The sequence below is a fragment of the Salvelinus sp. IW2-2015 genome, linkage group LG4q.1:29, assembly GCF_002910315.2.
Source record: "Salvelinus sp. IW2-2015 linkage group LG4q.1:29, ASM291031v2, whole genome shotgun sequence".
Classification (NCBI taxonomy): domain Eukaryota; kingdom Metazoa; phylum Chordata; class Actinopteri; order Salmoniformes; family Salmonidae; genus Salvelinus; species Salvelinus sp. IW2-2015.
The window spans coordinates 63,473,503-63,490,000 of NC_036842.1; the positions used below are offsets into that span (position 1 = coordinate 63,473,503).

Consider the following 16,498-nt stretch of genomic DNA (forward strand, 5'->3'; position numbering starts at 1 on the left):
TACATGAACTATGTAGACATCCCCAAATCAAATATGCTAAACTGGTTTTCTAACACAAAATCCAGTTAAACAGAACAGCATTATTATTCAACTATATTACATGTCCCTTCTCCTAATACTTCCACAGCCCTTTTAGATTTGCCTAATGGTTCTACTGGCCCAGTGTGGGGAATCAAAATGGCAAGCAGGATATTCATATGTCCCTGCGCTGTTACTGCTAGACCAGAGATTGTCTTAATTAATATCAGCCACATGTCTTTTTGCCTTATTCAAAGCTGGTTGATGCTCTATAAAACCAAATCCGAACGATGACAGAGGGTGTAATCGCGTGCTATGTGATTCAACAATACTACTTTTAGAAACCATTCATCTCTCGGCTGTCCTTGACCCTTAAGGAGCTTGTAATGTGGGCTATTTTCCTCCTTTGTATTTATCGAAGAATAAGGGACCACTGCGGAGAGATTTTACCCTTGTGTGCCAGCGGCCTCTCTCTGGGACGCCACAAGCGCTTTAAAAGCGGTCTCCAGGCGCGCGCTCATTTCAGGGGGAGTTCAGACGAGACAAGAGGGGCCCCCACATCAACGGGGGTCAATTTTAAAGGCCGCTCCGTCTCACGACGGGGGCGAGGCTCAATCTGCAGGACACCCCGCAGGTCAAGACAGGGAGGGAGCCCACCAAGTTATCCATGACAACGCCCGGGCAGCTCTAGCTCGGTCAAAGAGCACACTGTGCAGGAGAGAAAATAACAAAGCACCATGTGATTTTAAATATTTTTCTGGCTCATATTGGCAACATGTCCCTTTTCTGTAGGAGACAAACACACGAATTGTAGTCCTAGTCTGAACTGTTAGGGCTCAGCAGTTTGCCCCAACACATAACTCCTGACATTATGAGTTCCGTTGGTATTGAAAACATATGGCCCTCTAATGGGTCCTGTCCGAGGGTTAAGTTTACCACGAGCCCAGACCCCTTTGATAAAACAACATAAATACACTGCTAGGCCGATTATTTCAAATACATAAAACATGTGAATAATTACATGACATGGATTTATATTTGCATTAGGTGCATTTAGAAAGCCAMTACGAACAATATAGGCCCATATAAAAAATACAATCCAGTCAGATTAATTTATGATAAAATATAAACAATTAGGCCTATGTATGTAAAAATATCAGGTTGCATTTCACGACCACCGACTTTTAGAAAAAGAATTTCAACATAATTGGCAATCGTCACCCCTAGTGAGAAAGTAGCGCACGACTAACCAATTTAAGATGGAAAGGACTAAAACTGAATCCGGTCCGTATTTTTCACGCGCTGTGCAGAATTCTTTGATGCTCCGTGTTTTGGCCCCGATCCGTGCTCCAAGTTGAGCTGTAGTTTCCATGGCTGACCATGGTTTGGTGCTGTTGGCTCTCTCTGTCTGTTCAACCCAGGCTGTGCATAGCTCCCTGCGGGATCAGAGCGCTCCCCCGCCGGGACCCTACTCTCACATCCTCCTGCTGGGACACGGCTACATTTCCAGCCAAGCCTGGCTTTATTATGTGTGTCTGCGCTGCAGCCCCGCCAGCAGTCGGATCGGGAGGCGGAGGGAAGACCAGAGTCAGGACAAAGAAAAAGGTAGAGAGAGGCTAAATACTACAAACATTTGACTGATTTCAGGATTTAAAAACGCAAAACCCCAAGGGGTGAAAATGCTGGGTAAGGTTGCATTACCCATGCCACCTTCTGAAAAATAACGGACGAAGGGAGGTTCGGTGTTCGCAAGATTAGGGTGAAAAAGAGACTTATTCCGAGAACTGCACAACAAACCCTCAAGACGAAGAGGAAAAGAAGACAACGTAACGCTTGATTTTACGGAATTCTATAATTGTATAGTCAATGTCATCGTATTTTGATGTATTGGCACCTTTCTAACGGCCCGATCAGGTGTTACCGCATGGCTGTCATTTTGGCGTTGGCTGCCTCTTGAAACTTGGACTCTACCGATTAAGTCGCGCTATAGCTAAGGTGTTTATGAACGTAAAGGAGCAAAAGATACTGTCGTCACGGACTCCGAAAGAAAGACGCGTTATTCTGTTAATTCTACAGGTTGAGTCCAGCCGAAGAAGTTAAATTGCTGGAGTATCCGGGCGCAGCGCCTCTCCACAGCTCCAAATTGTATAGGCTACTCACCTCCCCTTTAACTGGACTATAGGATACTATCAGAGACTTAAGTTGCCGCATTGCAACAGGCAAAGAAGTGAAAAACACGCCAGCTGAAGTATCCATCTATATGACTATTTTCGCAAAACATTAGAGATCGATTCGAGAAGAAAATACTTTCACAATCCAGAGATGTCTAGACGAAAACAGGCCAAACCGCGCTCCGTAAAAGGTAAGTTGTTTTAATGGGGACAAACTCTCGCATGACCAATAAAGATTTCATGACTACCTTTTGGCCTAGGCTACTATGAAATTCAACGATTAAATATCCTCAGTGTTTTATTTATATATAGTCAAACAAAAGCCTAAGCAATTTAAAGAGGGGGAAATAAWAGATAGGCCTATTTTATCCGGTCCAACAGCCAACTTTCTGTAGTGTTGCAATAGTGACTCGGGTCTTCCCTGGTCAGTTGATTACGTAATTGATTTAAAATTGTGACCACGTTTGTTACTTGACTAGACTGCAATGTGTTTGTTTCATTAGCTACTGTTCACCTGTRTCGTGGAGGTGTGCGTATTGATTGTCACCCTTGCTGTGTATGACGCGCATTATGCCCATGCATTCCCACATCTTGCATATGTTGTTTTTCCATCGCCATGATTAAAGCATAGGGTTATTGGTTTGTGTTTTACTTGCTGGACCGTTTTCTTGGTAACCTGTATTTTCTAGTCAAATTCAATAGGACCGCATCCGTGAACTGAGAGCGAGATGATACTGAGCCATTACAGTGAAGTGGACGGGCAAGGGGCATTTGGCTCGTTTTGCCTCTGTGGAAACCAGATGGGCAATGGGGTGGCCATGTGGTCCCGAATTATTACCCCTCCCCCAATTTGTCTTTTTGTTCTAATTGATGGCAACAATGTGCAATGGTTTATTTAGGTTGAAAGGTTATAAAGCCTACATTGTTTTAGTAATGTATGTATTGTTTTGTTAGTTGTGCTCTCTGTACATGCAGTGAATGGTTCACCAAGACTAATGGCAAGTTCTAACTGGGTTGATGACCCAGTCTGAGTCAACAGAGATTGGTGTCATGATCTCTCGGGATACCTTTGGTGTCTACTAAAATATACACTGGTTCAAAGCAAGACATTTTAAAATGATCACATATAGGCTGAATGTGGGAAAGGGATCACTTGATTATTTCAACAATTACTAATACTAATGAACTAACTACAAGGCATTTACAGGTAACTCCCAAAATAAAGTAAACACTTGAGTAAATCAGGGATACAAAGTATATTGAAAGCAGGTGCTTCCACACAGGTGTGGTCCCTGAATCAATTAAGCAATTAACATCCCATCATGCTTAGGGTCATGTATAAAAATGACCAGTTTCCTTTTATTTCAGCTGCTATGGCTAGAGTTAAAGATCTCAAGAGGGGTCTCAAAGGAGCATGGTGGGCGGGTGTGTCAATCACCGTATCTCAACACAAGTGGAAACTTATGGGAGAATCTGAAGTGGTGGCTGAGACAACGTTTTCCACCACATCAACAAAACACCAAATTATGGAATTTCTTGTGGTAGAATGGTGTTGYGTTTCTTCAATAGAATTCCAGACACTTGTAGACCCTATGCCAAGCCGCATTGAAGCTGTTCTGGCAGCTCGTGGTGGCACAATGCCCTATTAAGACGCTGTTTCCTTTATTTTGACAGTTACTTGTACATGTACTATATGTCATGTGAAAACAAATCCCAATTTCTCTGCATAAAGATAGCTAGTCTTTGTACTGTTTTGTATCCTGAGTGTGTGTGTTTGGCAGTGGCAGCTTGTGGCTTTGAATAAACAAAGCTTGTGCTTAGTCAGTGATGCACAGCAGCCAGAGGCCAGATCTATGTGTAACTAAGATGTGTTCTGTTGCTATCTCCGCACAACACCTTTCTCACTAACTGGCATATTCTCAAATTATGAGTGAGCGTCAGTGGTACAGGGCATGCACCAGGGATTATTTGTGTTTTTCGTGTCCTCTTGTCTCTCACCTGCTCACTCAACTCCTACGAGTGCCTGTCAATGCCAATGCTCAAATCAAATTGTATTAGGCACATACACATATTTAGCAGATGTTATTGCGGGTGTAGCGAAATGCTTGTCTTCCTAGCTCCAGCAGTGCAGTAGTATCTAACAGTGCAGTAGTATCTAACAATTCACCATAGTACACACACATCTAAATGTAAAAGAATGGAATTAGGAAATATATAAATATTAGATTGAGCATTGTCGGAGGGGCATTGACTAAAATACAGTAGAATAGAATACAGTATATACATATGAGATGCGCAAAGCAGTATGTAAACATTATTAAAGTGTCATTCAACACATTGAGACTCATATTTATTCCTCTTTTGCTACACACAGTCAACTGGCTATGATGAAAAAGGATTTGATGAAACCACCAATCCTTGTTATCATCAGTAGTTTGTGGTGGGGGGGATTTTCTTTCCTAATTGTAGATGGCTAATTGAGGTTGCATTAATAGCTATGATTGGCTGTTTTACTAATGGGGAGGGGGGAGAGGGGAACGAGTGGTTCTTATCAAAATATTATTTCTCCCGATTAATCCCTTTTTAATGTGTGTCTTTGCGTAGAGTGCCTGGCCGGGGTATTTCTGTTTCATATCTCCCCCGTCCCCATGAGTATTTCATGCATTATGTAGTGATGATTATTACTTAATTACACATTAATAAATCCTCTTCATTTACAGGACATTAAGCGGGAATGAGTGCACATGACATCCAGGGAGCGAGAGAGCACTTATTTATTTTCCACAGTGTTGTTTAGTCAATCAAATCAAATAGGACCTTTAACCTGGGATGGAGGAGAAGGAGCCGTTGGAACAAGGCTTGTCTAGGGCTCCACCTCCCCTCTGCTTTCCCCCTTCTTTCCACGCAAATTCCACCAGTACTACTGTTTACACCAGCTTCCCCTATCAATTCAAAAATTTTCTAAGTTGCAGTAAAATCTTCAAAAATCTTAATCTATTTATTTAGCTCCACCTGGCTGAGATTGTAATGTTTCTCTTTTCTAGATTCTGTAGTGTAGATATTCATTTTGTGTGCCAGTTTTATGTTGACATAATAGAGTTTACTTGATTGTATTATTTGTGCAGTTAAATCATCTCTCAATCTACATTATGGTTAGATTATTCAGTTGCTCGTACACCTTTGTAGTAACACTGTAATTACCTAAGTAGTAACATTGTATTAACATGTGACATAGCGCTTCAGTAATTGCATAGCAATAGAGTTGAGTGTTTTTTGTTATACAAGAAGAAAAGGGATTGTTCTTTATTACATATTTTGTTATAACACAAACTATGCAATTTTCAAAGCAATTGAGCACCCTGTAACAACAATGCTGGTACTCAAGTAATTATAGTGTTAATTATATACAGGCGAGCATCTCATTGAAAGTGTTACTGCTGCATATTGTTATGGATTGATGTGGATTAGTTTTTCAGGAAGTGTGTGTGTGAAGCATATCCCTGGCATCCCTCTACCCCTCTCTCTGCCTTCCTAACACCATCTATTTTAACATTAAATGGCATTTTTATTGTCACCTAGGCTTTTGGTAGCACAGCCAAAGTTTCATTGGTCAACAGGCTGTTATAAAACAGTGAAGTGAGATACCACAGTGCGGATTGAGTGATGAGAGCCTGCTCTCCTGTCTTTATTCTCATGCACGCGTGTGTGTGTGTGTGTGTGCGCGCGCGCGCGTAAGAGGGAAAAATAAAGCGAGAAAGTCCGGTTTGTCTCTTTCACATTATATACACACAGTGATATTACACTTTTATGTGCCTTTGTGTTTACTAGCAGCAGGCAGGCATGCATGAAATGTCTTTTAGCAATAGTTTTTTCAATCTGTGAGTATAGAAGACTGTTGCCCTGTATTAATGGTAGGTGAACCACAAAATAGATTTTTCTAAGCCTTTGTAAAATGTTCATTGACTACACAGCAGGGAGAGCGATTTTTGTCTTGTATTTTGATATGACCAAAAAAGTAATTGGTCATTGTTCAGCCACAGCGGTCGTCTATTTTTATATAGAGCTTATTGGTTTGCACAATATTATATGGATTTTGCACATTTTTCAAGATGGGGAAAGGGGGTCTTTTTTAAAGGTACAGTGCTCTTCAGTTACATGAGTCATTGAAATAGGAAATGGAATAAACTGCTTATAGTGGTCTGATACTTATAATAAACGTCGGTTTAGAATCAGTCGGTTATTTTAAAGATCTTGTCAGGGATGGATCTGATTCTTCCTTCCTTCAAAATAAAATGTTATTGGTCACAGGCGCTGAATACATCAGGTGTGGACTTTACGGTTTAATGCTTACTTATGAGCCCTTTCCCAACAATGCAGTTAAAGTAAGACAAATATTTTTTAAATGAAAAAAAGGAAATGGTAACACAATAAAAACAATAACGAGGCTATATACAAGGAGTACCAGTACAGAGTGAATGTGTACGATGTGGGTAGGGGTAATAGTGACTAGGCAATCAGGACGTATAATAAACAGTGTAGCAGCAGTGTATGTAAAGTGTGTGTGTGTTGGAGTGTCAGTGTAGTATTAGTGTGTGGGTAGAGTCTAGTGAGTGTGCATATAGCCAGTGCAATGGACTCAAAACAATTTAAGACAAATAATAAAAAAGAGTTTCAAAGTAAATTGTCCGGTTAGCCATTTTTATGAACTGTTCAGAAGTCTTATGGTTTGGGGGTAGAAGCTGTTCAGGTGCCTTTTGTCAGACTTGGCGCGCAGTAGCAGAGTGAACAGTCTATGACTTGGGTGGCAGTAGTCAATGACAATATTTAGTAGGGCCTTCCTCTGACACCGCCTGAAATAGAGGTCCTGGATGGCAGGGAGTTCGACCCCAGTGATGTACTGGGCCGTATGCACTACCCTCTGAAGCGCCGTGCGGTAGGATGCCAAGCAGTTGCCAAACCAAGCGGTGATGCAGCCAGCCTTCCTGTAGTGTAGAGTCTTACTCTACAGCGGCCCCTACTGGTGTGGAGATGTGTGTGCCCAGGCAGGGTGAGCTCCCTTGCGACCAGTGTGTCTGCCATTGACAACTCCTTATCAGCAGCCTGCCTGCTAGTGTGTATGGAAGGATCTGTCTTAATGGAAGAGCTCAGTCATAGGCTGTGCCATTGTACCGGCTTAGCACCAGGGTTTATCAGCGCTCTAGACTTACTGGGCCGTAACCACTGCCCGCTCAGGACCCTCTCCGCTCCGCGCTTCCTTTCTAAAGAGCGAGCGACGCCGGGGTGACTTTTGCTATTAATTATGTTTGTGTGGTTGGTTCCCTCTCCACTGCTCCCCCCTAAACCCCCCCCACCCTCTACCCCCACCCCTCCAGCCTGCCAACCACAGCTCCCCCACCAGTACCTCCCTGTGGAGTCTGTCCTCTCCTAGGTCCCTCGCTCTCAAACTCTGATTGTGCTGCTGCATTGGGCGGATTAAAATGTGTTGGAACAATGCTTTCAGAAAGTTTTGTTCCTAATCGGCTCCTTCCTGTGCAAATGATGTGTACAGGACCGTAGCCTCAGAACGGCCAATGCTCTCTCTACCCTACAAGCCAAGTGTGGGAGTAGATGTAGGATTTGTTATTTTGTTTCATTGTCGTGTGCTGTTCTTTAAAAAAAWTTTTTTTTAGAACAGTCAAATATTGTGCAATGTTAACCTGAGGACGTTTGGAATGGCCCACCTGTTGTTTGATGTTGAACCAGGCTGATCTGTGGCAGACACCCAGAGTTAACCGGCCTAAACGCCTGAGCGAGGTACAGGCTCCGTAAATGGGATATGTCAAGCGCAGCTCTTTGTGAGCCTGTGAGTGGTTTAGTGAGTGAGTGAGTGTGTTAATGGGTTTTGTGTGTAAATGTCAGTGCAGTGTCTCCAGTGTGGGCAGAGGGCTGTGACCCAGCTCTGCTTTGACCTCAGAGAGAGAAGGCCAGAACCATGAACCTTCTGGAGGGTAGCTACAAGAGCCAGATCAGCACTAGCAGAACACTGCTGTTTGTCTGGTCCAACAGCGTAGGCAGAGGTCTTCATGTTCATTTCCCCCTTTATTTCTTCCTGTTCAGTTTCCTCCTACCCTCAACCCTTCCCGTCTTTGTCACCTCTCTTCCTCCTGCTCTCCTCTCATCTCCTCTGTCTCCTTGGCCCGCCATGATGTCCGTGAGGTTGTGTTCATGCTCCTTTCTCTAGGCAGCTGCTCCTCGACCCCACGGTGTCTCCGTAGGCTGTACATTAAACATAAGCAAAGGGGGCAATTAAGCACCTTCGCCACACCTGGCTGATGCATATATTTATTGGGCAGCCTCCCCCTCGGAAGGCTCCTCGTCCCAGCTCTGATGATTAAAGGGTGGTTGTTGGGGAGGGGAGGGGAGGGGAGGGGAGAGAAGAGGGCCTGATGCTGAAGTCATTAATGAAGAGCTTTGGTCCTGTGTTGACCCCTGCTGACCCCTGCAGCCTGCCTTGTGTATTACGTGTTTTACTTTTCTATTATTTCTCTTTTCTTTCTCTCTGCATTGTTGGGAAGGGCCCGTAAGTAAGCATTTCACTGTTAGTCCACACCTGTTGTTTACCAAGCATGCGATGAATAAATTGGATTCGATTTTTACCTCTTGCCAGGAGTTGCTAGGCCTCCTGCTGGCCAGGCCCTGGATAATGGATCCTGCTTGGGTCCTGGGCTCCTTCCAGGGCTAGTATGGGTCTCAGAGCTGCAGGGGGAGGCAACTGGAACAGTCCTGGGTGGGAGATGGGAGACTTACTGTGCCCACGCATCAGGAAAAATCCTCCAATAGCTTCCTTCTGCTCAACCTATTGATTCCACTGCGCCTGGAAACTTTCCTCTGAAAAACGTGTGGAGTTAAAAACCGAGAGAAATGACTCCAATGGATTGAGTGCCCTGGGCTGTGTGTATACATTCGCTGTGTTGGGTTATTAAATAGCTCTTTGAATCACAAAACATCAAGTACATTCAGGAAGAAGATGAAGAAACACCGAACTCCCACTTCATCCAGGTGTGAAGTGGTAATTAGGTATATTATTATATTTTAGTAATGATTAGCAAAGTATTTTACATGAATGAATGACATTTATATTCGTGTCAAATCGTCAGTTGGCAACCTTTCCTTTACGGGATTAATTAACCCATAAACAAACATTACAATAATGTGATAATTCAGTAATCATTCTTCCGGTGTTCTGTGCAGTGCACAGACTGAAAAAGAAATCAATGCATAATAGTAAATAAGGATATCCAAGCAATAATTATAACCCCAGAGCAGTAAAAAGAATACAAATACAGATAAATAAATGCTGAAAATTTTGTATGAGAATGTTAAAATATTTTTTAAACAGAAGCATATATCCTATTCTTTGAAATGTTTTTCAGTGGTCCAATATTTGTCTTGGTCTTTTGCTTGGGCTTTTAAGCCTACATGTTTGATTCTATCAGCATGACAATGCTGCACCATGCCACAGACTTTATTGTATAACCTGAATAAAGTCATGGTTAAAAGTATGGCTAGGAATTGCCAGAGGCCTCACGATATGATATTATCATGATATTTAGGTGTGGGAATTATATTCTCACGATTCTATATGTATTGTGATTCGATACTATGATTTTATTGCAATTCGATGTTCCAAACATATTGCTCTCCATATGTCTGCTGCAGGACAAGAGCAAACGAGTTTTGATCAGTCATGGAAATAAAAGTGCTGAAAACAAATTGGCTCCCTATTTTTAAAGAAGATGGATAAACAAGCTATGAATGAAAAATACTGGAGTGTTGGTGCGGCTAGCGCAAAATAATATTGCGATATTGTTAAAACGATACGTAATATCGTCAAAAAATATCCCCATCTGCAACTGTGCCTCGTCTTTTGAGCTTTGTGTTTTGAGAAAAGCGCTGCTCTGTGTTTTGCAGTATAGAGCCTTGATACAGCTTGCAATGTCATCTCCAAATTGATTTAAGCTGTGAAGCAGCCTCTCTCTATCCCAGGGCTAGACACTTGCCTAGAACCTCGCTTCACACATTAGTATTTAGCGCAGACAGAATTAGCCCTTATTTTAGCCTTCCTTTATGCTGGCCTCACAACCTCGGAGAATGGCTAGTCCTTGATTATGAAGTCACTTTTGTTTTTCAGATTTATTTTAATTCAATTCCTCTGTCAAATGGCGAGCACCCCCTACAGAGGCCAGAATAATATGCCGTGCAAAGAGCAGGGTGAGGAGGGGGGAAGACACTATTAAAGTCGCTCTCGATTTCAGAGCAAAAATGACATTTACAAAGCATGCACACATCTGACATGTTTTCATTTTCTGTTAGTCTTGTCCGTGGTGCATTTTCACTTCACACACACATTGTTGGATGGTGAGCTACTTACAGATGAGAGAGAGGGTGAAAAGGCCCCCCTTCCATGTCTCCCTCCTTTCTCACACTTCTTGTCATTTTCCTATTGAAGTTCAAATGAAACGATCTAAATCAGGGAAGTTTTGTGTGTATGTTTTTGGATTTACTATCCATGTGGGGACAAGAAGTCCTCACAAGGATAGTAAAACAAGGAAAATTCTTACATGTGGGGACATTTTGTTGGTCCCCACAAGGAAAAAGGCTATTTTAGGCTTAGGTGTTAGGGTTAGAATTAGGGTCCGTGTGAATTGATGCGTTGATGGCCGGAAACAGAGTCCATATGTTGAGATGTGTGAAGATGAGAAGGAAGGCCTCTGCTCCCAGTCACAGCTCTGTATTGTTCTACCTCCAATGCCATGAGTGACTGGAAGCCACTGGAGAATAGAGGTGGGTGTGGGAACGAGGTGCAGCTGTGTGAGAGAGAGAGAGATGTGTTTGTCTTTAAGAAGTAGTCTTTCCAGGGGGAAGTTTAGCTTGTAGTCTAATGAGGATTGTGCCGACCCACCAGCCAAACAACAAGAAGAGTAGTCTATCTGTCCAACATTGTCCACTGAAACCATCTCTGTCTGTGAGTGCTACTCGAAGGGCAACAGTCTGAGTAGACCGTCTGAGGCTTTAGAGTCCATCACTCAGACTACACAAAGGTGTGTGTGTGTGTGTGTGTGAAGGAAGGAGTTGAAAGAGAAGAAAAGTCTTAAAAAATATATAAATCAGTATTTTTTTTTTTCATTTTTCTTTCCCCTAATAAATCCTTTATGTCACCATCAAACAGCGGCTGAGAGACAGCGTGAGAGTCTGCAGAAAGAGAATAGGAGTGCGGGTGAGAAGATATTGCTGTGTTCTGTGGGGCCCCTGTGTTGGTCGATGGATCTCTGCTTTAAAAATGTAGAGTCTAGCCCTGGTCCAGCCGTGTTGATGTGTAGTCCAGGGACCATCCTCTCCTCTTCCCCGAACATACATTGGGAGGGCAGAGGAGGCTGGATTAGAGTGGTGCCCTGCATCACCATGTCCATGGTAATGCCCTGCTCAGCTTCTACAGTGAAGGACTAGTTGGAAGCTATTAGGGGTTTCCATAGTCATGCATCTTCACCTCAACTTCATCTGTAAAATGTTCCCTTTCTCAGCACGGTCCGTCTGGCTGTAGTAGGACTCACGGTGTCCAGACATTAAAACGGAATTCAACTGTAGGAAATCAACTAAATGTATTGAATTTATTAGAAAATGCATTCATTTGCCCAAGATTATTGTCAGACATGAACAAAATGCATCAGTGATTTGTATTTTCCTTCAACTTTCTGAAGAGTTTCCCCCTGTATGTGTGTGCACGTTTGTCTACCACTTAGCGATGATGCTGATGTCATGACAACTGTCTTCTTGTAGATGGAAAGGTTACCAAAAACCTTCTCAATGAAATGTTAWCTACAAAGTAGCCCATGCCTATCTGACAGAATGATATCATGATTATTTGCACCAATCCAGTGGCCACTTGTTTTGCAAACTCTGCAGTATATTGCTAATCAAACAACGGTCTCTGGCTGGTGTGCAGTTGACAAACAAAACAGATTTTATAAGGCTCTACTAAAGTTAGCGGCAGTGATTGAGGAGACTGACTGGTGACTAGTAAAAGTTGAATGTGTTAGTGTTTGGGATAAGAGGAACCCTCTCCTGCCGCACCAAGCAGGCAGGCGGCAGGCTGTGTGAGGCTGTGGGTCTCAGAAGGAGCGTGACTGCAGAGTTAATCTCTCCTCCAGTGATTTGAGAGCCACAAAGCTCCTCCAGAAAAAGGGGCCTGCTGTAATGCCTAATCAAGTCTGTATCAAACTAAATAATGCCTTAGTGTGAAATTGGAATCTCAAGTCAAAAAGCACTCCCCAGACTRTACTACAGGGTAAGGCAATTAAGGGTCCCCATTCTGCCTCTCTCTCTCTCCCAAGCTGCCCCGAGTCCTCTCTGAGTCTGATGCCATTGTCAGTGTGTGTGTCTGGATCGGTGAATATGTGTGTACCTCCCTAAGGCTGCGTTTACACAGGCAGCCCAATTCTGATATTTTGCACATTTATAAACAGAAGACCTGATCTGATTGGTCAAAATACCAATAGGTGTAAAAAGATCAGAATTGGGCTGCCTGTGTAAACGCAGCCTAAGTGCATGTGTGCCTGTGCCTTTGCATGTATGTGTGTCTCCCTGTGTGTCTGTGTTTCCCCTGTACATGTGAATGTGTATGTCTCTCCCTGTCTCTGTGCATGTCTATATGAGCGGGTCTCTATCTGTACATGCGGCTGTGAGTTGGGTACAGTGGTGGTGTAGCTCTGTGCAGCACTTCTATTCCTGGAGGGTCTCCTGAGGGCCTCTAATCCAGAGAGGCCTACCTCCTCCTCCTAGGTCACCAGTCAAATGCTGTCTTTTTGGGGTGGGGGTGGGGAGGAGGGACAGAAGTCTGTCTCTTTCTCTGTCCCGTCCCCTTTTGATGGCATCATAGCGGAGCGTTTGGAACGTGATTACCTCGTCACCCTCGTCAGTGTGTTCCTGTTGTGAACCTGTGTCACACTCAATGACAGCGGGAGGCAGCCCTTGTGATTTAATCATGTCTGCTTTTCTCTTCACAAATGTTTCTAGTCCTCTTTTCTATCCTCCGTTCCCTCCCTCCCTCCTACATTCTTTCTCTTCCTCTCTGGTGTTTTATGTACAAGCTGGAGGTATATTGAAATCATTTCCCTCTCTGCTCTGACAGTTGAGAAGGATGAAAAACCACATTGGAGATCTGAGAGGCCCTTTAATCTTCCACTGTGTTGTCTGCTCTCTAACATAGTGGAGACAGGTGTGTGTGTATATATACATATAAAGCTGAGTGTTTCTCTTGGTGTTGAGAAGGGTGGATTTGTTGTCGGCTGATAAGCTCTTGGCGCTGTTTCTGAAGCTGAGTGTGTGGATTCCTTAGCTCCCTGAGACAAAGGTAGAACAGGCAGGCTCAGGCAGGCGCAGACGGTGCAGACAGTGCAGACGGTGCAGAATCAAAAGGAATGGGGAGAGTTGACACAGCACCCAGGGCTTTCTTCAGGAAATGCCTGCTGACGACAAGAGTGAGAAACACAGCACAGTCAGGAGTGTGACATGTGTACAAAGGGGAGGAGGTGTGTGTGTGTGTGATAAAACCACAGCTTTGTGAAGACACGGGACCTATCCTGTGAGTGTAAACATAATTGGCCTATCTAAAGGAAACTGTCTTCCATTTGCCCGTTTTCTCCCTTCCACTGAGTCACCAGTGTCCCAGCTCTTACTTGACCCTGATTTTACCACCCTATTTGAACAGGACTTCTTCCGTGCGTGTGTGTGTGTCTGTTTGATCCAGGCTAAAGAGAGTGATCAGAGCCTTCCACACCTGACACCCCTCATCTCTGGTGTTGGTTGGAGACCAGCCAGGTGGATCCTGTTTTGGTGTGGAACTCTGCTTTGTGGTGGAATGTAATACGCCAGTCAGGCATTCTGCTCCTCCATTGACTTGCTCCACCAGATAAAGGCCTTTTCTTTTTGGTTGTGTCTGGGGTTGGTTCTGCCAGTGCTCCTCTGGTTGTAGAGCTGGGGCTAAGGCTGAGTCTTGGCGTGGGTGCTGCTGCTTGGATGCTCCAGGCAAGAGAAAGAGAGAGAGAGTGAGTGATCAAGCCAGGGAGACGGTGTGCGCTTCACAGAGCTCTGCTTGGCTCAGACTAGCCAAGTTCTCCCCAGGGCATCAGCCAAGAGCTGCCTGAGAAGACCGAACCTGAAAACACACGACCGCTGCTAGTCATCCACCCACACTCCTATCCTCCATTCTCTGCTCTTCCACTCCTATCCTCCATCCTCTGCTCTTCCACTCCTATCCTCCATCCTCTGCTCTTCATTCTATTCCTCCATTCTCTGCTCTTCCACTCCTATCCTCCATTCTCTGCTCTTCCACTCCTATCCTCCATCCTCTGCTCTTCCACTCCTATCCTCCATTCTCTGCTCTTCCACTCCTATCCTCCATTCTCTGCTCTTCCACTCCTATCCTCCATTCTCTGCTCTTCCACTCCTATCCTCCCTTTCTCTCTCTCTCCAGCTCTCGCCATTCTCGCTTGTCCTCTAGTTCTCCGGCCTCTAAACTCATGCTCCTGTAGAGGCGGGGGTTAGAGGGGGGTGTTTGGTTACGGGAGGAGGCTAGTGGTGGGGGGGGCGGCGGCTGGACAGCTCGGCAGGATTTTGGAGCAGCAATGCCCTCAGTGAGGGAGGCAGAGCTGTGGGCCCCGTCAAGCTTTGTGTTTTTTTYCTCTTTGCCATCTAAGCTCTCTGCTGTGTTCCCTCTTTACCCATTTGTGCTTTTCTGGCCAGTGGTGGTGGTTTGTGTTTTTAAGGCTGTTTTGTGCGGCAGAGCGGTTTCAGTGCTGATAAAAGTATTTGGTTAATCAGCTTCTGTCGCTGTCCCATGGTGGTGGCTTGGAGGACAGACCATTGAAGTTAGAGTTCCCCGGGGGATGGCTTGGGCTGCAGATTGGCATCACGCTTGGCCAGTGGTAGAGCGGCGGCGACCAGAGGGGCACTGCAGCCAGCCAATGGGAAAGCCCCCCAGGATCCGAGGGGGAGGAGGTGGGGACAGGGGTGGGGGTTGGATGGGAGGGTTGGATCTATGTGCCTGTGTCCTGTCCAGCAGGAAATTCCAGGCCCCCGCCCTCCTGGGCCTGTAGCCAGTGTGTGATTGGTCAGAGTGACCCGGTGCAGTGATAAGAGCCCCTGCAGGCCCCTCTCAGCCCCCTCTGTCCACACTTCCTCTGTGAACACAGCTAGCGCAGAGGAGCACCCTGGGAATTGCCATCCCCGCCATTGTGCGCACGTTGTCGTTTGATTATGGTTTGGTGGGGAACGGCAGGGCAGACAATGGGGCCCTGCATGCGTTGTGGTGAAGCTTTAGCTGCAGTGGGGGTGAGGAGGGGGGATAGAGATACAGATTGACTGCAGCACTCAGCTCTACACTTCCATCACTTTGATGAATGACTTATAGCTGTGTAGATATTAGTTTTTAATGGCTTGTTGTTTTCTCAGTTATGACTACATTGTTGTTGTCTTGCTGTTAGTGGTGAGTTGGTTTAGTCCTCCCCTGTGTTAGTCCCAACGTGCCAGTCAGTGTGTCTAGCTGCAGACGGCCCTGGTTGCTGGCCTTCTAGTCAGGACTACAATGATGTTCAGCTCTCTTCACTGGCAGAGGAATCCTCTTGTATTCCAGTCGCGTGTCTTTGTGTGTTTGCGCACGATGTAGTGAGCCGCAAGAGTGAACACGGTCTAGCACCAAGCCCTAATCCCCAACTGTGTTCGTATGTATGAATGTATATGAGAGGATGAGACGGACCGAGTGGATGAGTCTCTCTTGAGTGAATGCGTGTGTAGGAAAATGAGAGAGAGAGTGTGTGTCAGATCATGTGAGCAGGGCTGTGTGTGTGAGGAGATGGGTGTCGTCAGTAGTATTGCTTGTTCCCTAGGGGGGCTTTGGTCCATCACATGCAGACTGCACTGTGCGTGTCCCCATCATTCTCCCAGCTATTAACATCCATTAAGCCATGCAGAACAAGCCAGGCTTTTATCTTTTATTAATTATCTTGAAACCCAAGACTCTTTGTCTTTCCCTCTGCTGTGTCTACRTAAAAGCCATTGGCTGCACCTGTAGCTCAGAGGTGTGTCTGTGTGGTCGTAGAGGACCATTTGGTTTGAAAAGACACAAGGGCACCATCAGTAAAAAGGACAGTAATCAGCCATTCTAAATAGTCAGGCAGCCCATAGATGTTACTGTTCAGTCTGTCTGGGGTTTGTTCAGGATGCATGCTATCAGTGTGACCCTGTGCAGTATGTGAGTTGGAGAGAAGTGAACA

At 44.8% G+C, this 16,498-nt stretch overlaps 1 protein-coding gene across 1 annotated transcript in view; it reads left to right on the top strand.

Moving 5' to 3' along the window:
- The first annotated feature begins 1,367 nt into the window (after positions 1–1,367).
- LOC111960978 (uncharacterized) overlaps positions 1,368–16,498 on the top strand; it is a 42,571-nt gene continuing 27,440 nt past the window's right edge. The window contains exon 1 of the mRNA XM_070443108.1: positions 1,368–1,623. Coding sequence (XP_070299209.1) covers positions 1,389–1,623 — 235 coding nt within the window. The 5' untranslated portion in view covers positions 1,368–1,388. The remainder of the gene's footprint in view (positions 1,624–16,498) is intronic.